The sequence below is a fragment of the Leptosomus discolor genome, chromosome 12 (assembly GCF_034619465.1).
Source record: "Leptosomus discolor isolate bLepDis1 chromosome 12, bLepDis1.hap2, whole genome shotgun sequence".
NCBI classification, from domain to species: Eukaryota; Metazoa; Chordata; class Aves; order Leptosomiformes; family Leptosomidae; genus Leptosomus; species Leptosomus discolor.
In genome coordinates, this window is record NC_141402.1 from 674,920 (window position 1) to 693,631 (window position 18,712).

At 52.9% G+C, this 18,712-nt stretch overlaps 2 protein-coding genes across 2 annotated transcripts; one reads left to right on the forward strand and one right to left on the reverse strand.

Moving 5' to 3' along the window:
* The first annotated feature begins 1,097 nt into the window (after positions 1 to 1,097).
* Positions 1,098 to 18,395, forward strand: DNAJC17 (DnaJ heat shock protein family (Hsp40) member C17). Its single transcript, XM_086472136.1, has 11 exons — positions 1,098 to 1,199; positions 3,296 to 3,365; positions 4,499 to 4,557; positions 6,093 to 6,180; positions 6,590 to 6,672; positions 7,125 to 7,221; positions 8,876 to 8,925; positions 9,446 to 9,523; positions 10,207 to 10,287; positions 11,045 to 11,173; positions 18,181 to 18,395. Exons 1-11 carry the CDS (start codon positions 1,122 to 1,124, stop codon positions 18,301 to 18,303), a joined length of 936 nt encoding a protein of 311 aa, XP_086328262.1. The 5' UTR covers positions 1,098 to 1,121; the 3' UTR covers positions 18,304 to 18,395.
* C12H15orf62 (chromosome 12 C15orf62 homolog) lies at positions 15,180 to 17,789 on the reverse strand. Its single transcript, XM_086472137.1, has one exon. It carries the CDS (start codon positions 15,857 to 15,859, stop codon positions 15,329 to 15,331), a length of 531 nt encoding a protein of 176 aa, XP_086328263.1. The 5' UTR covers positions 15,860 to 17,789; the 3' UTR covers positions 15,180 to 15,328.
* Positions 18,396 to 18,712: the final 317 nt, after the last annotated feature.

Sequence of the window (18,712 nt, forward strand, 5' to 3'; positions counted from 1 at the left end):
TTCCGATTAAGTGTTCTTCCCACTGGGCAAAGGCCTGCTACCGTCACAGGTCCCTTTCACCCAGGATGCAGCACAAAGGTGTGAACTTTTCTACACAAAGCCGGAACCCATTTTCTGTGTATGATCTCTCTAATTACCTCCAGAAATGTATTAAGAGAACGCAGACATTTCAGTTACTGCCTAGACTCAGTCTGCACCCACAGAGCACCCAGCCAAGCCTCCTGCTCACCCTGCTAACAGACCACTGCTCCCCTAGTTTTATTACACTGCTGGGTTCGGGAGCCTCTCTCAAACATCCACCTTGCTGGATTCACATTGATCCAGTTTCGCTGATCTCGGATCAGTCACCATTTGCGGATGATTAAGATAAATGGTGTGAAGGGTCTTAAGGCCTTCAGCCACCAGCACACAGCTCCTGCTATAATGTCGGATTAAAGGCTGGGAGTAGGGAGAGAATTCCTTCCCCTGTCTATTGGATTGAAGGGATAGACTTTCATCCAACAGAGCTTGGTATAGCTATGGGAAAACATGAAGGCACCTTAAAAAGACCAACCAATAAGACGGATGAAAGGTTTCCCCAGGAGCCGTGCCTCGGGCTGAGCAGGCCCACGCTGAGGGCGTTTTGGGGACGGGCCCGTAGCAGGGCTCACAGCACCCACAGCCTGGCCCTGCCCCGGCCTAGCGAGCCGCCCTCCTCAGGAAATGGCTGCCTGAGGGACAGTCGCCTCTCCCCCGAGGCCGGGGCACCGTTACGGTTCGCTTTGCAGCTTTTTGTCCGCCACAAACCCCGACAAGACCCCCACTAACACTGAGGCGAACGGCCCGCGCCCGCCACCGCCCAACCCCACTCCGCCTGCCGCGGCGCAAAGCCCGCCGGGAGTTGTAGTCCCCCGGCCGCCCCGTCCCGCCCGCAGCCACCGCTATAAAACTACATCGCCCAACATGCATTGTGTCCCGCCGTGCCCGCTGGGAGAGGCCGCCGCGGCTGGGAGCGCGGTGCATCCTGGTACGTGTAGTCAAGCTGCCAGGGCCGGTGGGGGCGCAGCGGCGAGGGGCGACTCCATTTCCCGGCGGGCGGCGCGGCCCGGCAGCGGGGAGAGGGGCAGCCGGTCAGCGCCGAGATGGCGGTCGATAAGGACCTGCTGGAGCTGGACCTGTACGGCCTGCTGGGGGTCGGCGAGAAGGCGTCGGAGAAGGAGGTCAGGGCCGCGGGTCGGGAGCTCTCACGGGGCCGCGGGGAGACTCGGGCCGGGGCCCTCTCCCCTCCCGCCGCCTCTCCCTGGGGTCTGGGGGCTGCTGCCGAAGGCCGGAGGCGGCTCGGGCGGGGGCCGCGTTTGCCGCCCTCCGGGCGTTTAGCTGAGCGATGGCTGCGAGGCTGTTCCGCTGGGATCTCGCTGCCCCGGGCACTGCTGCCCTGTCGGCCCGAGCCTTTGGGAGGTGGGAAAGGCCGTTCTGTCCGACGTTGGCTTTGCCGCGCTCAGCTTCCCTTCTGCTGTCTCCTCTGGAGCCTGGGGGCGCGACCTGGCTTGGAGGGGGATGAAGTCGGTCGGGGAGAACTGCAAAATCTGTCTCGGACGTTATTTCTCCTGCTTTGTTTGTTTATATGCCTCCAGAAGGAAAGCTCCTCCTGCGTTTACCTAAAGTCCAGTTGTTAGGAGTTAGTCTAGGTACTGTAGGTTCCCATAAGTCGTCTTGTTAATTTTGTGCATCTGCAGTTACATGTTTCCCTTCTTTCTGTAATTTAACTGGTAAGTTAATGCTAAACACAAGATTTGAGCATCTGAGCTGGGAAAGTGACATTCCAAGGGAAGTAAGGCTCAGAGTAAAATGATTAGTAACTGAACAAAGTTAAACTTGAAAGGAATCACTTCTGTGATTCTGTGAAAGCTTTGACTTTTCTCCTTAGACTACTTTTTTTTTTTTTTCTTTAGCAGTACAATAGGGTAAAACTTGGAAACTGTAGTTTCTGGGCATAAACAGCATTTGTGTCTCAGGCTGCCTGAAAGTTCCACAAAACAGGGGAACAAGCTGCATGTAACGAACAGGATTGAATGCATGAAAGACTTCAGGTGACCTCAGCTTCACTGCTGAGCTAGTCACTGCTGGGAAAAGGATGAGAAAATTACAGATTAGGTGTTGTGGTGCGACTTAAAAAATGATAAGTGTAATTTAGAGTGCTAATCCTTAATGTGAAATACTCGAAACAAGCCAAAGAGCCTTTGTATGCAGATCAGCATGGCCAAGAGAGATGGAGAAAGGGGAGCAAGACTGTGAAAGTAATTTAACCTGGGTGTTCAGACAAGCTTTATCTGAACTTGCTACGTGGAACAGTTATTGTAATAGTTGTGACTGATGTACGGGGAGGAGACTTACCTCTGTCCTAACTGCTTGCCCAGGCAGGAGGCAGGATTAGGCCTGTAAGACTTAAGCTGTACATTTCCCTTCCAAGAGCTTTGTCCACCAGATGGTGCCAGGCCACCGCTTGTTCCCCTCGGTTTAGCAGAGGGCCGCACAGAGCAGCTCTTCCTCCTTCCCTTTCTTGCCTGCGGGTGTGTGTCCCTGACAAAGGGAGCTCAGACTGACAGCTTTCTGAGCCAAGTCGCCTTTAACAATCTTTCTTTGACGTGCAGAAGAGGTTAAACGGGCTTTGGTCACAAATTCCTCACCTTCCCAAGCTCAGTTGTTGCACCGTAAATGGCGCTTTCCCTGTCCCGAAGTCACAGGGATGCAGTGTCCTCTGGCTAAAGAAGTGCCTGTGCCTCGGTGACCCAGGCTTGGCTTCGGTGATCGTGGGGTTTGACTGCTGTCATGCAGCACACCTAGAAGCCAGACTTCTGGCTTTGAAAAGTGTGGACTCACTGCGGATACGGCTGCCTGTCTGCTGGGTGTCCTGGGCTCAAATGCTGGCGCTCGCAGCACAGGGCGGTTCAAAAGGATGGGTCACCGCGCTGAGGCTGAGGACGGGGCTTTTCAGGGGTCCCTTGCTGTTACAGGAGGCCGCTTTACCTTCCCACGGGAGGGCGTGACGGAGCTGTCAGCACTCCCAAAATGGCCTTTACTTTCTGTCAGGCCTGGGGGGCATCGAGTCCTGCAGATGAATGCTGGCTCAGCCCCAGCCTTCTGCTTGGGGAGGGAGGTGTGTTTTGAGTTGAGCAAAACCAACAACAAAGGAGACCCTCTCAATAGTAATTTTTTGTTTCTGCAGTGTTGCTGGTTTTGGGTTTTTTTTCCAAGTTGCTCTTTTCAACTCCAGCTGAACAGCAGCCGCAGTAAATCTCAGCTCTGGCTCTTGCAGGTGAAGAAAGCGTACCGGCAGAAGGCCCTGACTTGTCACCCAGACAAGAACCCGGACAACCCCAGAGCAGGTAAGATGGGCTGTGCAGGCACAAACAACCCTTCGTGTTTGTTTCCGTGTGTGCAGACTCCTGGAAGTGGCTCTGCTCGACTTCAGGGCTGCCTTTGTGTGTAATTAAGGGGATGCCTGGGCGCCGCCTCTGAAGTGCACACAGGCAGGACGAAGAGTTCTCTTCGTCACTGTTGGGGCACTACGGGTTTTAGCGCTGAATGCATTCCTGTTGGGTTTAGAAACCTCAGGGTGAAGTCAGTGCTGAAATTATATTTGCATCTCTCAAAATCTTCCCACGTGGTACTTGAATCCCAGACCTTTGGCCCTGCTGTCCCCAGTGCATGTCCCCATGCATGTGAGTGTTTTGATTCATACCTCTCACAGTCCAAACTCCAACAGCAAGCTTATAAAGCGTGTCTTCTATGGGCAGTGCTCGGTTTTGTCTGTTGGAGACAAGGCCCTGGCTGTGCAGAACTGAGGGTAGCTGAGCTGTTAGCCAGTCTGGCGTCTCTTGTGAAGTTTTGTAGCTCCCGGTGGCAGTGACCAGCAGTGGTAACTGGAAGGCCACTGTTCATCAGGACACCTCGAAATAAGCGTTGTCTGCATCTTGCATTTTCCAGTTTGATGGGCTACAGTCTTACAGACTGAAAATTTATAGCTGTAGTACAGAGAAAGTTTTTCCACCAGAGGGGAAAAAAAAGAAATCTGCAGAAGACTGAGAAGTGATTTGAAGTGTGTGGGGAGGCCTCTGGCTTATATGTGTAACCTTCCAGGAAAAGGGTCAGCAATTGTGATGCAAAATGCAAAGCTTGAATCTTGGGCTGAAAAGGGAGAATTTGTTTGTAACGGAGTATTTCAGGCTGACTGCAGGCTGAGCAATGCATTTCTGTGGGCGGGTTCTGTTGAATTCATGTTTTCAGGATTTCTGTTAAAAGGAAATGGTCCCAGTTTTGTTGCTTAATTTATGTAGTAAATATTGTCATTTGAGCTGAGGTGATCCTGGCTGTAGGCTGGCTTACAAATGCTTTGGAAAGATTATTCTTCTTTCTGATGTTCCGCAGGTCTCTTCCATAAGGGATTGTCTTTTCTGGTTCACCTCCAGGCCACTAGCGTGGCTTTCTGCATCTTACCCTTTTTTCTTCTAATTCCCAGCGGAAGTCTTCCACCAGCTGTCTCAGGCCTTAGCCGTGCTCACAGATGCAGCAGCAAGGGTAAGGGTGCCTGTCCCTCGGTGGGGTTGGGGGGTGTGGTGTTGCTCTGCCAGCCCGCTGGAGAGGTGCTGGAAACTCCTCCTGTCCCTCCCGCTCTCCCCTCTGGTTGTGACTTCACGAATGCAAGTCTTGTCTGTTGCTCCCTGTGGTTCTCCAGGAGATCAGTAGTAGGTGCCAGATAAGGACTTGGACAGATGTTCTTTTCCTGACTTGGTGTGCTGGGAGTAGCTCTGTTCGCTGTGAGGGCGCCATGCTGTCTTTGATAACGTGTTAGACTGGGGCAGATCCGCTTGAAAAAGCCAACGATAACCACCGCTGCCTCGGGGGCGCCTTGGATTCCTGGGACGATGGTGCCGTGGCGGTTCCCTTGAATTCAGTCTGCCAAATAAGTGACACCTCGATGGGATTGCTGAGGCTCGAAGCCTTTCTTTCCCTTTCTTTCCGTGGGGCTTGTAAAGCAAAAGGCTGAATCATAGTCACGATCTCTGTCCTTTGCTGCGGGAGCTTTGCAGGCTGCCGGCTTGGCCTCTGTTCTTGCTGGGAGGAGGTGGTGGAGTGCTGCTGCTCGGGGCCTGAAAGTGAGCTGGACATGTGAAGGGAAAGAGTGAAAACAAATTAGAAATGAGCGAGTAACTCTGTCCAGATCAACTCAGGAGAGAAGGCATAGTGTAGTTTCAGAGGATAAGACTTAAAACCGTGAAATAACTCTCCTCTCTTCAAACGCTGGCAAAGCTTCTAATCTCCCCTGCTGGGGTAATTAAGCTTTTGGCATTCAAGAACGTTTTGACTTCTATGTTTTAAGAAGGAAAAAGTGCTCAGCAAACCCTTCCCATGCAGGAAGGAAAACCAGCAGCTTGCCCAGTTTGTAAAACAGGAGCAGTGCGTTCCTGCCCAGCTGCCCTGCAAGCGGCGTTGGAGCGTTCGTGCCTCTGCTTTGCCTGCTGCAGAAAGGTCCTGCGTAGGTTGATGAACAGATTCTCAGCTGGTTTAAACAGGTGCCAGTGAAATGACCAGTTTACCCCAGTTCTTATTCATTCATAGTGCTAAATGAATGTTGATGTTTTATTGCTGCTGGGGAGTTCTGATGCTCTTTGATCAATACATTCATGAGAGTCAAACATCCGTCTTGTGACTAAATCTTTCATATCAAATAGACCTTTTTAGTTGTAAAGCTTTGCTCTAAACCAAACCTGATCTTACCAGGGCCCCTGAAGCTACTTTTGGCATGGTCAGGAAACCAAAATACTCTTCCCACCTCTGAAGATGGGTCAGACTTTCTCTCCAGAGCACTTTGCAGTTATTCCTGGACTTCCTCACCCTTTCAGGCTCCATCTGGAGATCCTTGGGCCTCTTCTCATGCTTTCAGGATATTTGTGTTAGCTTCCAGCACTTTTAGGAGGAATGCTAGCGAGAAGCAGCAAATGCTTCACCTCTGCTGACAGTGTTTCGTATCTGATCTCGCCTTTGTTCACTGCTTGCTATTTTATCTCTCCTGCTTTGTGTAGTTTCGCACTATTGTGTTTGTTCTTTGACAGGCGGCGTATGACAAGGTGAGGAAGGCTAAGAAGCAAGCTGCAGAAAGGACACAAAAACTTGATGAGAAGCGAAAGAAAGTAAAGCTTGGTAATGAAATCAAAACTTCATTTTCTCTTGGCTTGAAGTCTGCATTAGCCGGGTGTTTGCGTCTCTTCTCCTGCCAGAATTCGCCGTTGATTGATCTGCTGTCCGTTTGCGATGGCTGCGGCTTCTCTGTGCCCGGCACAGTACAGCAGCCGTCTGAAACCTCCTCCCGCAGTCATAGCTGGGGCTGGTCCTGCCCTGGGGAGGGGTTGGGGGTTGTGATGGCCGTTAATGCTCCTGATTGATAGATTGGTGTGCCCGGGCAGAGGAGAGGCAGCAGAGCTATCGGGGCTCTCCTTTGAAACTGGTGTAGGTGTAGCCAAGTTTGTGATCTTTCCATCCACCTCTGGTCAGCAGCATCAGTGGGGAAAATTCTCTTTGGATTGTTTTAATTCTGTTTCTTTCTCTGCAGATCTCGAAGCCAGAGAACGAGAAGCCCAGACCCATGAGAGTGAAGAGGAGGAGATCAGGATAACAAGAACGTTGGAACAAGAGGTGATGAGAAATTCATAGATTTCTCTGCTGCTTTTGAGAAGACTTGCAGAAAGTCTTTGCAGTCATCGTGAAAGCCACGTGCTGAGATGCAGCTGATGTGCGTATAGCAGTCCTTCAGCCCCCTGGGTTAGCGGGCTCGATGAGAGCGAGGCACGTGGAAGGGATCTTGTAGCGGTCTGGCCATTGTGTCGATCTGGGGTTTTATTTTTTTTTGTCTGCCCTTTTCCTTTTGCATAGCAGACAGTAGCAACAGCTCGTTGGTTATGTGCTCGCTGGTAGGGCCTGTGTCCCTCGGAACACGAGGGGTCCAGTTCCATCAGTGCTGGGAACTGTCGGGAGGGTTCCCCTGGGAGGTGGGTGTAAGGTGAAAGCTGCTCTTGGCAGTCTTTGGCTGGTGTGAACCAACAGCCGAGCCGTGCCCTCGTGTCCGCGCTGTCTTGCCTCGGCTCTAGATAATCCGCCTGCGTGAGGAAGGCTCCCGCCAGCTCGAGGAGCAGCAGAGACTCATTCGAGAACAGATCCGGCTTGAAAGAGAGCAGCACATCCCAGGTGAGACAGAGGGGGCCGGAGCCCTCGCCAGGCTGTGTGCGTGTGGGACCGCGGCTCTTCTGCGGGCAGAGCTGACGGACGGCTGCAGCCTTCGGGCTGGGCCCCGCTGCCGTCTGTAGGATCCTGCTTGGCGCCTTTTTCAGGGATAAGCCCAAAGCCTTGTGTTTCTGCGGGGTTGCTGCCTGGCTTGGCGCCTTTTTCAGGGATAAGTCCAAAGCCTCGTGTTTCTGCGGGGTTGCTGCCTGGCTTGCGGGGTTGCTACTCCTTTTCGAGCCCTAGGCACTGACTCTGGAGGGTCTGGTGTGGAGCCCCACGGTTGTGCTGGAGGGAGCCCAAAGCCCTGCTCGTCTGTCACAAGTGAAGCAGTCAGTGTTGCAGACTCGAAATAGGCAACGGTTCAGTTTTGCCAAAAATGATGGGTGTCATTGGGTTACTGCTCCTGTGTCCCCTTGGCAGCTCTCAGTACTTACCACCCAAGAGACTCCCTGTGGAGAACAAAGCTTTGTCAGCCCGTGGTTGCTGAGGCTTTACTTCTGGGACGTGACTCTCTCTTGTTCCTGGGGCGTACCTGCGTCCAGGCTTGTGCAAAGACCGGCAGCAAATCTGCCGGGAGCTGAGCCCGCGCTGCGCTGAGAACATCTGCAGCCTGCGCTGCCGCGCCAGAATAGGTGCTTGTGTTGGAAGGCGCCCCCCTCTAGTCCTCGTGGGCTGTGCAGTAGCTGTCACCTCCTCCCTACAGGAGGGGATGAGATTTTCCCGGAATCCCAGAACCTCATCCTCTGGTATTCCTGAACCTCACTCCCATCCACGCATTTCTATAGTGAGTTGCCTTTTTTAACGTTCTCTGTCTGTGTGGGCTTAAACCACAGTTTCATGTTTCAGAAAGTTCTGTTCTTCTTTTCAAACCTAATCAGAGTGCTGCTCAGGCTTCACTTCGAGGGGAAGATGTAGTGTCTCGTGCTTCCTACCCCTTTCATTCCGGCAGAGGCTGTAGTACAGTGCCTGTTGCTTTCTCACAGGAAAAATACTGAGCTAATGAATGAATTAAAAAAAAAAATAACGCCAGAGGTCCAGATGCAGAAACTCTTTTTGGGGTCACCAGGGTTTTCCTGTTTTCTTAACTTAGCTTCACTTACCAGGAATTGGGGAGGATGTTGAGCATTTGCAAAGTATAAAACACTTTGAGATCCTTGCAGCACGAGCACATCATTATCAGGTATTTAGGTGCAGGGCCAGATGAAATTCTTGGGCTATGCTGTCTTTTTTATTTTTTTTTTATTGTCTACCCTCAATTTATCCAGTTACTCCCACCAGAACAACCCGATTGCAGGGAAAAACGTGGCAGAATCTAACAGGTCTCCTGCCTGTATTTTTACTTTGCTGTTTCTAGCCTTGATCATGGCAAGTCTGAGCATCAGAGAAGGGAAGAATACTGACATCCAGTATTGGGTCTGTTCTACGGTTCCTGATGAGAGTGTTGCACAAGACTTCTGGGGCTGAAACGGTCTAGTGGAAATCCAGAAGCATGTGCTATCGCCTCTCTTGGGGTGAATTTTGTGCTAAATGTTCTTCAGCCGAGGAGTTTTGACCCATGTCCTTTCCATCTTTTATTTTTTTTCCCCCTCCCCTTTTTTGTTTACTTTCCCCTCTTTAGGCAAGCAAGAAAGGAATGGAGCAGAAGGCAAAATAACTCCTAAACTCAAGGTAAGACATCCTTGCAAAGCTGGGCTTTGGTGAAAACCGATAGAACATTATTCAGCTTTGGAAAACAGAAGGGACACTTCAACACTGCGGGACTGGCGTGTCCCTTAGTACTGCGGAGGAGAAGTTCCTCTGTCTGATGTGCATCACGCATGCGAACGGCTCCTGCCACTGCCTTTAAAATACCCTTCCCCCCTCCCCCTTTACTGGCTGGTCTAGATCTTTGAGCCTGACACTGAGTTGTCTCTGCTTTAAGCATGGGGAAACATCTGCTTATTCCCCTGATCTAGCCATTCGTATGCTTTCAAATACGATCTTTTTTTTATTCCAGTGAGCAGTGTTTCTCCCTGCTCCCCAAATAATTTGTTCCCTTTGCACGTTCTGATGTTGAAATCACTGTCTTGGCAGTTCTGGGAGCGTAGCTGCGAAGAGCGAACTTGATGGCTGTGCGGGTGGCAGGAGCCGCGTTGAGTGCGGCCGCACCTGCTCAGATGGACAAAACTGACTTGTGCTTGTTTCCCAGCTGAAATGGAAATGCAGGAAAGAAGATGAGACGAGAGGGGGATACTCAAAAGACGTTCTGTTGCGGATCCTCCAAAAGGTCCTGTCTGATCCCGTCCCACTGCTTGGTCTGCCCCTGCCCTCAGCGGTGTAAGAAAGAACAGTAAATGCCGGGAAGCGACACGTAAACCGGAGCAGCTCGGGTTTTCTCCTCTGTGGGCTGGCTTTCTCACTGTGCTGTGTTCAGAGGCCATCAGCCTGACCCATTAGCTGTGACCTCTTCCCCAGCCAGCACCTCTGTCTCGCTCCTAGCAGGGACTCCCACTGGAACAAGCAGCTGCAGGCCCTTCCCACCGAGTGGGTCGTGCCCCGTGTCGAGGCTCGTCTGGCCGTGTGGTTATGGGGCCTTTGCCTTCCCTCGCAGCGCTCTGCGTTCGCTGCTGAGGGAAGGTCAGAGGCGGGAACAGACAAGCCTTTGAGCTGATTAATCCTGGCCTGTGAGCTCTGTTTTCCCTCCACACAAGTATCTCCTGTACCTCGGAGCCGAGCAGCTCTCTCGCGCGGGGGCTTGCTGGAAGCAAAGTGTGTGGCTCCATGCCTCCCCAGAAGTGTTTCCCGGAGGGACAGAAATTATGACAGGTTGGGATCAGTGGAAGCATCGGGCAAGGCAGAAAGGGTGATGGCTCAAGCCTGCTGTCTGTGAAAACACATGTTTTCTCTTTGCATAAATGAACTCGACATCTCCTCTGGGTCTGTAATTACCTTCCCTTTCCCTCTTAACAGTACGGCGACGTGCTCAATTTGCTGATCTCCAGCAGGAAGACGGGGAGTGCAGTCGTGGAATTTGCTACGGTTAAGGCTGCTGTAAGTGTGGCGGAGACCCCAGCTGCGTGTGGTGGAGAGAGGGCAAGAAGGGGCGCTGCGGAAGGGAAGGGTTGGCAAAGGGACGGCCCGGGGACGCTGCCTTGTCATTAAGGGTAATGAGAGTCTGAAGGTACAGATGGGTGAAGGGAGTGGCAAAGCTGAGGCGTAAACCCCGAGCAGATCGTGCCCATAAACAAGCGGCTGTGCACGTCAAAGGCTGAGGGAAGAGACACTGCGTTGAAAAGCAGGCGCTGGGCTGTTTGACCAGCTCTCACGGGAGGTGGATTACCTTCGTTGTGGAGACGGGCTGAAGGGGTTTGAGGTTACATCAGGTATTTGCAGTTTAAGAGAAATCAAAATGTCTTGACTCACTATGAATTATAATTCATGTGGTTGTGGAAACAGAAACCATCGGTTACCCTTAATTATAGTAGTTCCATCAACTTAAACTTACCCTGTACGTGAGTCTCTATTCCTTGTCATCTGTTCTTTCACTCATTTATCCAAATAATCAAAAAACCCCCAGAATTGTCTGTGACCTGTTTATCGAAAGTACTGGCAGTGGTGTGTTCTATCTGTGCTTAGTGCAGATAGGGACCTCAAAGGGCGCTCCTCTGGTGGGGCGGCTGTGAAATCGTCGTTGTTTGTGCCCTACTTGGCCGTGACTGAGTTGGAAAAACTTGTATGATTGTCAGTGACCTGTGAGGGAGGGGGATCTGAATTTCAGGTGGTGATGGAAGAATGCTCCTCTTGGTAGGAAATGGCTGTGAAGAATGAAGTTGGCCTGATAGATAATCCTCTGAAGATTTCCTGGCTGGAGGGCCAGCCCCGGCACAGTCCCAGCACTGTCCTTTCTGACAGCGCTACTCAGCCTAGGACCTCCCAGGTAAGGAGACACAGGCTGCAGTCGCTTAAATCTGCCTCTGTAGCAGTTTAACAGTGTGCTTTGCGCTTGGGGCACGATCCGTTGATTCCCAGCAGAGCTGAGCAGCAGCTCTTTACGAAAGGGCTGCCTTTCTGAGGAGCCTTTTTGTGCTGAGGCAGGGGCTTTTTTAAAGGCCCTCGGCCTGAGTAGCAGCACGCTGGGAACACAGGCTGGATCTTTGCGCAACCTCACTCTCTCTTCCAAATGAAAACTGAGGATGTTCCTTGCTCAGCCCAAAGCCTCTAATGCCATTCTTGTGGAATTTTTTCTAATGTACATTGACTGGGAATCCTCTGGCTGATCACTGGTTGAAATGGGTCTCCTACAAGGTTTCTTTAGAGAGGCTTAGTTACTGTGTTCACAAGAGGATGAAATTTCAGTGCCGAAAGGAAACCTCTATTCTTAGGGTCTGCAGGAGGGAGGAGAAAGCAGTATCAAACTAAATATCCTTGTAGAGCCCTTACTGCCTGTTCAGGGTCCTCTTCACAAGTGTGGTTACTTTGAGTGCAGGGTGTGTGTTAACTCTTAGCTGCTTGCTGTTCACTTCACCAGATAACCCCTCTGAAGCTGTCGTTCTCGAATAACAAATGTATTCCAATCCTAAAACACGTGGAAGGCAATAACATCTAGTGGTTAACACACAGACACCTATCTGAGGATGTGCTGCAGCAGGTTGTTGCCTCTCTGATACCCCTTGCCCCTGTTGGCCCTCTGGAGTGGGAGGTGGATCTCCTTCTTCCGACCCGTGTTACGTTACACTTTGCTCTGTGGCGCAGAATTCATCTTGTGCTCTGCGTGTGTTCTGGTGGAGGTAGTAATTCCTGGGCTGTGAAGGGACCCGAGATCCTCTGCTGGTTATTTGAGCTCCAGTTCAAACTTCATGTGGCACTTGTTCCCCTCTCCTCCTTCCCTGTGGCATAGAGATCAAACAGATCTAATTGCTGAGAGGATCTGCCTCATGCTGTGCAGGTGCCCTCAGTCTGTGTGTCTGCGTCTTGAGCAGCCTTGTGTGTGTGTTGCTGCCTGAGTATTTTAGCAGCTCGTGAGATTGTTCAGTACATTCAGTCTCCTGGCTTTTTGTTAAGTACTTTTTTTTATAGCAGCTGCATTTATAGATCAGAATGCCTCGTTGTTACCCTAGTTTTGTTTCTGGTTGTGTGTTTTCACTTGGGAGGCATGTTCTTTGTCTGAACAGCCCGGCCTGAGCAGCAAAGCGTCCCAGAAATCTCAGGCAAAGACAGTTACAGCATCATAGCCCAGCAGCCAGGCAGATCTCTGTGCACCATGTAGAACCAGTGAGTCTTGCAGACTTGGCGGATTCACAGAGGTGGCCAGAGTGTTAGAAGGCAAACTGGGGGGGGGGGGGAAGCAGAATCCAGTCCAGTCGGAGTATCCCTGGCTAGTGGAGAATGAGAACTGGCTCGTTCATACCCAAGGGGGTTGCTGGTGCCACTGGGGCTTGGTTGTGGATTCTTGCCTCTGGGAAGCGAAAGCCCTGGCTTCTGCCTGGGTGTGTCTTGGCTTGTTTCCACGGCCAGAGCTTGTTCGTGTGGAACTGCAGCGTCTGCCTGCTGAGAGGGCTGAGCCTGGTGAAGCAGCAAGGGAGAGCAGGCGAAGGCAGCAAGTGGTGCTCGTGCTGTGCGGAGGTGGTGACTCGCTTCTGTCCAGCGCAGCCTCGTCCATCCCATGTTAGCCCTCAAACTGGTGAGGCCTTACGGCCAGTGCCTTGTGTGCCTTCCCACGAGCTGCTCTGCTGGTGCTTGTCTGTCCGCTCTGCCGCTTTGATGCGCAGGCAGCTGCAGGGTCTTTGGTTACACCGCAGTGTTGCTCCCCAGGCAGAGATCTCCAAGCTGCTCTCATTCTCCTACTTTCTACTCCAGATCCTCCCCAAATGCTGCTGCTGCTTCCGCTAGGATGCTTCCAAAAATCTGTAATTTGGGAATAGCTTCTCTTGGCTGTACTGCTTCTAGTTGACTTCTCTTTGTCCTCAGCTGTTCAACTCTAGACTACACAAAACGAGATCTTTCAGGTACCTTTTGCCACTGCCTCAACTTGCTCCTTGTCCTCTCGTACCCAGGCTGGCTTCCCATCCATCAGGGTCCGCGTTCTTGCTTTCAAGCTGCGCTAATCTCATTCCGATTCAAGCTGTCCTCACTTCCTATGTGCTGTTCCCTCCAGGTTGCTCCTATTTTTGTCTGAATCCACCCCCCTGTTTGCTCCCACTCTGCGAACGCGACTCCTTCCCTGTTCTGCTTCAGAAAGCAGCCGAGGACCGGCAGCGTTCTCATGGCAACGCTCTCCCTACTCGCCCGCTCCAGAGCTGGCTCTGCTCCCTGCCTGGGCTAGCCAGGAGCTGTGCGCCAGAGCCTTCAAATAAGGGACAGCCACCCACTAACTAGCCCGGGGGCTTGGGGAGCAGTTCCCAGGTGAAGCGAGGCTGCTGGTTGAGAAGTCGCGCTGTGAGGAGGCAGTGAGTTGCAAGGTACTCGCCTCCACAGTCTTGGTTGGCTTGTTTTCTTCTACAGCGACGGGTTCACGGTGTCCAGCAGGTCCCAGAGAGCTGCTGGAGCCAGCGAGGTGAGTTGGGCTTGAACTACAAAAGCTGTGGATGGGCCAGCGGTACTCTAGGCTGTTTGAGAGCAGCGGCTGCTCGATGGCTGCGCCTCGGGACGGTTCAAACCACACAGCAGCTGTACAAAGCTGTGAAGGGCACGTTTTGGCACTACAGCAGCGTGGAGCTCTCCCTTCTGGGAAGGTCTGCCTCGCACCTGTAGCAGTGGGATCTCCCTGCCAGGGCTTCTCCTTCCTTTTGGGCTGTTCATTCAGCCGCACTGAAGTGCGGAGAAGAGCCTTCTGTCTGGCACTCTGGCATCTTTCCTAAGCTCCTCCGAGCCGTCTGTGCCTTCTCTGAAACGTCTCTGCGCTCTGCTGCAGCCGGCTTCCAAAGCTTATGGCTACCTGAGTGCACAGAGGTTTTATTTTTTAGTGTTTTTAAAAGGAGCCCTAGCATCTCATCTAGCTATGAAAAAGGTAAGAACCCAGTAGTTTCTGCAGTGTCCTTTTAGCAGTTTGCCCTGATGCTGCCTAAAACGTTCCCAGCCTGGCTGAGCCCTTCCCACTGTCCAGCTGACGGGTGCAGAACTGTTCCTTTCAGCGCTGGGTCTTGACCTGAGCTGTGTGCACCCTCCTGAGGGAAGCTGGAGTGTCAGCAGCTTTAGCCTTCTCCCAGCCCAGAAAAGCAGAGCCCCGCTGCTTCCCCACCCTCATGAAAACCTGAAGTGCCAGAGAGGCGAGATCTTGGTCCCTGCAGGCGAGGGACCTGTGCTCTTGCTGCCTGGGCTCTTTCTGGCTTGCTACTGATGAAATAAGGCCACGAGACACTTCAGTCACAGACACATTTATTCTTCCATAGCTGTACAGCTGTTAGATCAGTGCATGCTTCAAGCAGCAGTACCTAGGGACATTTCCCCTGCTAGTGGGATAAACAAACTGGTGTTGCTGTGTTACGAGCCTACAGGGATCATGGATGCTTACCTGTTTCCAGGCTGGGAGTGCCAACTGCACTTGAGTTGGGGGAAAAGAAACCCACAAGAAGAAAAAAAAAAGAGGGATGGGTTTGATTTGTCACATCCAAACCTCGTGGGAGAAGAAACACCAGTTTCTGTCTCTTGGCCCGTGCCGTAGCTATGGCTTTGAGATGCAGCCCTCTGTCTCCTTGCAAGCTGCCTGCTTCTCCCCAAATGATGGACGCCACATCCCTTTCTGTCCCTGCTCCGCAGTGCCACAGCCACATCCCCCAAAGAGCAAGTCTTTTGCCAAACAACGCCGTTCTGCCGTGAGGAGGAGACGCAGAGTCAAGAGCGGGAAGTTCCCGGTGTGGAGAAGGGAGAGTTGCCCGCGCGGTGCCAGCAGACAGCGCTCTCGCCTGAGCACGGAGCCCGCGAGCGCTGCTCCGAAGGCTCCTTGGCAAGGACGGGGGCAGTCTGCGGTGGGTAAGGCGGGAACAACAAAACAGGCCACACACGACAGGCATGCTGCAGTATCCTTCCTCCCGCTAGGACTAGAGCAACTGGCAGCAGCAGTAAGTGAAAGTGATGTGTTAAATGATAAATACCTTCAAATGGCGTAATCTCTGGGGTTCTGTTTCCTGAGGGTCTGCAGAACATCCTCGAGAAGCGACAGCCCCAAATCCACTTTGAAGGACAGGAAGGGGTCAGACAGGTCGGAAAGAGTGGCGCCGTTCTGGGACCCTGTCTCTGAGGTCCCACAGTCTGTAGCCTGGTCCTTGTGGAATTGGGTTTGAGTGGCTTTGTGGTATTGATGAGTAGCACCAGAAAAGGAGATGTCAGAGTGAGAATCCGTGCGATCGATGATGTTCGGGCAGCTGGAACTGTCCAGGTACAGCCGGGGAGGCTTGGGAGGTGCTTGTGCCTTGGCGAGGTTTTGCTCGCTCTGACACGACAGGTAATCGGACTTGTCCTTCAGATCCCTCAGGCCTTCCCTCTTCTGGCACTGTCCATCACTGTCCAGAGTGTGGCTGTTCTGATTCAAGATGATGACTTGGTTGCCCAGCTTTTTGTGTCTCCTGAGCGAGAAACGTCTGAAGAACGTGGTGGACTTAATGGACCCCCTCCGCCAGGTATCCATGCTGATGAAAGGCAACGAGAAGAAGGAAACTGCTGACTCTTCACAGTCAGGTGTTGGACTTAAATCGCAGGATCAGCAGCAAGCCACACAACAGGAACAACCTCTTCCTTCCCTGTTCCTGTAGCTGGAAGGAAAACAGAGAGGCTGGTATTGCAGGAAATGCAAACGTCCCACTACGTCCCTGTGGTGAGGAGCAGTCGGCCCGTCTTGGATATTAAGGTGTCTCTGGTGGAGAAGGAATGGCGATGTCTGAGCTTATTAAATCTGTGCTGCAGGAAGAAGCTGCTGAAGAACAGCAGAGGCACACAGTCACCATGAGAACAGATTTAATCTGGCATCTAGAACAGAAGGGCACTTTGGTGCCATGGTAACCAGCCACCTTCCTGGTGGAGGGCACAGTATAAAAATCTCAGTGGGTGGTTAGGAAGGGAGACGGTGACTCAGTCGCGCTGAAGGAAACCGAAGAAATACAGTCAAACGGAAATTTAAAAAGCAGCAAAACGCGGACGGAAAAGACAAACTTGAGGGAAATTGAATGCAAACCAGACTTACGGCGTGTGGAGCAGCACCCGAGCCCCACAGGCAGAGAGGAGAAGCCGCTGAAGAACTGCTGAGAACCACCACCACGCTCACCAGTCTGCTGGGGCGCTGGAAGAAGCGAGTCCAGGGCCGATTCAGCCAGGTTGGACCCGGAATGCTGAAAATCCCCAAAGCCTCCTTCTCTTCATGTGCCTCCTGTCACTGCTTCCCAGGCTGCAGTTCCTTGTGCGTATGTGTTTGTTTTGAGCCAAGCCCTTGCTGAGTCAGCCACGTCAGAAACTGGGGTTTGCACCATTGGTAATTGCCAGGATTGCAGGAAGTAGGTGTGGAGAGCGGCAAAGCATCGGCCCACACTGCCGGGGAGAGAGCAGGCTCCCTCAGAGGCGCCCCGCGTGCCTGGGAGCTGTCGGCGTGAGCGCTGCCTCGGAGCCCATCTCGAGTCGGGCTGCTCCGTCTGCTGGCACTCTCCCTTCTGCTGTTTCTCAGGGCTTCTTGTGTCAGCAGGGCTCGCGGCTGGGGCTGGAAACCACCTCTTGTCTGTTTTAAGTGTAAATCCCGAGTGCGAGGTGGTGATTCAGGTTTGTGCGGGTGATTCATCCGCATGAGGCTCGTCCCGGCGATTTCGTTCAGCCAAGCCAGGGACAGAACGTGGCTGCGGTTGGTGGACAGGACCTTTGGAGCAGCCTGGTTCCGCCACGGCAGGCGTCACGATCTGGTGCTTTCTCAGGCACTGACAATCTGTGCTGCGCGGTGCTGAAAGGTCATGTCGTTGGTGCAGCTCCTGAGACACCAGTCGTGAGGGATTAGTCTCTTGACTTCCCCACCTAAGTGTCTCCTCTCTCGTGGGCTCCTGCTTTGTCCTCGCAGCTAGACGCTCTGCAGCTGGAGGAGCCACTCTCCCGGCACATAACACATTTGCACTTGCCCCATTTTCATGTCGAATCTCTCTTAGTTATTCTATTGCCTCCTCGTCCCGTCTGTGTTCTGTGTGAGATGTCCTTAAATCACGACTACATCTAGTTCCTAGAAAAATGAATGTGAGAGGTGGGGTGTCTTTTCATTCACCTTCTGTCAAGATGCTTTTATTTCTACCTGAACTGTCAAGCAAACGAGATCGGTGTTTCCACGCAGCACAGTGCTTTAAATACATCCGAAGTAGTAAGGCCACCTACTGATGGTAAGTGGCTTCTGAAAGCAGCGGGCCAAAGCCCCCGCTCCGCTCCGCGACAGCAGCTGTCATCTGCTGCCCACGTTCATTAGGCAGAGTCTGCAGGCAGCTTGGTTGACGTGACAGTCGCTACCACGCGCAGCAGCGAGGTTCCAAGCGCTCTTGGGAACTGAACCTCTCTTGTGTCAGGCCTGGGAACGTAGCCGGTGGCCGGCTGCCCGCAGCCGCTTCCACGGCTGAACCACCGAGGGGTTTGGTTTGGGGGAGGGGGTTAGGGCATTGGCTGTCACAGCGGAAGGAGCTGGCCTGGGCGCACCAGCAAGTTGTCACCTGAGAGGAGCAGCCCCAGCGAGGCGAGCCCTGCGGCCCCGTGCGGCCCCCGTGGGAGCGGGGAGTCGCCCCAGCAGCCGGGGGGCCACGCGGGCTCCCTGCGCCACCCGCTCTCTCGACAGCAGCGCCGCTGTGGAGCGGGCTCTGGTCCTGGTTTCTATGGGGTCGAACTGCCAGGAACCACCTTCCTGACTGGAATGGCCGTGGCGGGGGGGTGGGTTATGGAGAGGGGGGGCTGGGCTCTGGGCTCTCCTTGACAGCTTGCATTTGGTTTTGCTCCCAGGCGTCGGTGGTATCGGAGCGGGATTACGAGAGCCTGGTGATGATGCGGATGCGCCAAGCAGCAGAGAGGCAGCAGCTTATTGAGCAGCTCAAGCGGGAGGATGAGGAAGAGTCTCACACCTAGCGTGAAAGAGTATGGATTCTTTCCCCACCCCCCCCATCATTCTTCATTTCCAAAGCTGTTTCTTAAATTAAGTCAATAAACCTCCTTTTTTTTAAAAACTGTTGCAGGAATATGAACTCTCAGTGGCTGCAGCCCTTATCCCTTGCCATAGTGGGGGATAAAAAATGGCTGCATGAGCTTCCCAGGGTGTTACCTGTCTGTCCGTGTACTCCGAGCAGCCGCCCCGTCACAGGGGACGGGGTGCGAGCGGTGCTCTCGGAACCCCAAACCTCGGAGCTGCTTCCAGGTCCTGAAAGCTTGTTCAGGAGATGTGGAGCCAGTTGTTGCAACAACTGTTTAAAACAAACCACAGAAAGAGGAGGGAAATGCTTTATTGGTGTTACCCTGACAGCAGGATCGATACGCAGGC

Excerpts from the sequence above, each read along its gene's own strand:
- C12H15orf62 (XM_086472137.1), bottom strand. The coding sequence starts at position 15,859 with ATGGATACCTGGCGGAGGGGGTCCATTAAGTCCACCACGTTCTTCAGA.
- DNAJC17 (XM_086472136.1), top strand. The coding sequence starts at position 1,122 with ATGGCGGTCGATAAGGACCTGCTGGAGCTGGACCTGTACGGCCTGCTG. Across the intron at positions 8,926-9,445 it reads AAATAACTCCTAAACTCAAG|CTGAAATGGAAATGCAGGAA; the intron begins GTAAGACATCCT and ends CTTGTTTCCCAG. Across the intron at positions 9,524-10,206 it reads TGTTGCGGATCCTCCAAAAG|TACGGCGACGTGCTCAATTT; the intron begins GTCCTGTCTGAT and ends CCCTCTTAACAG.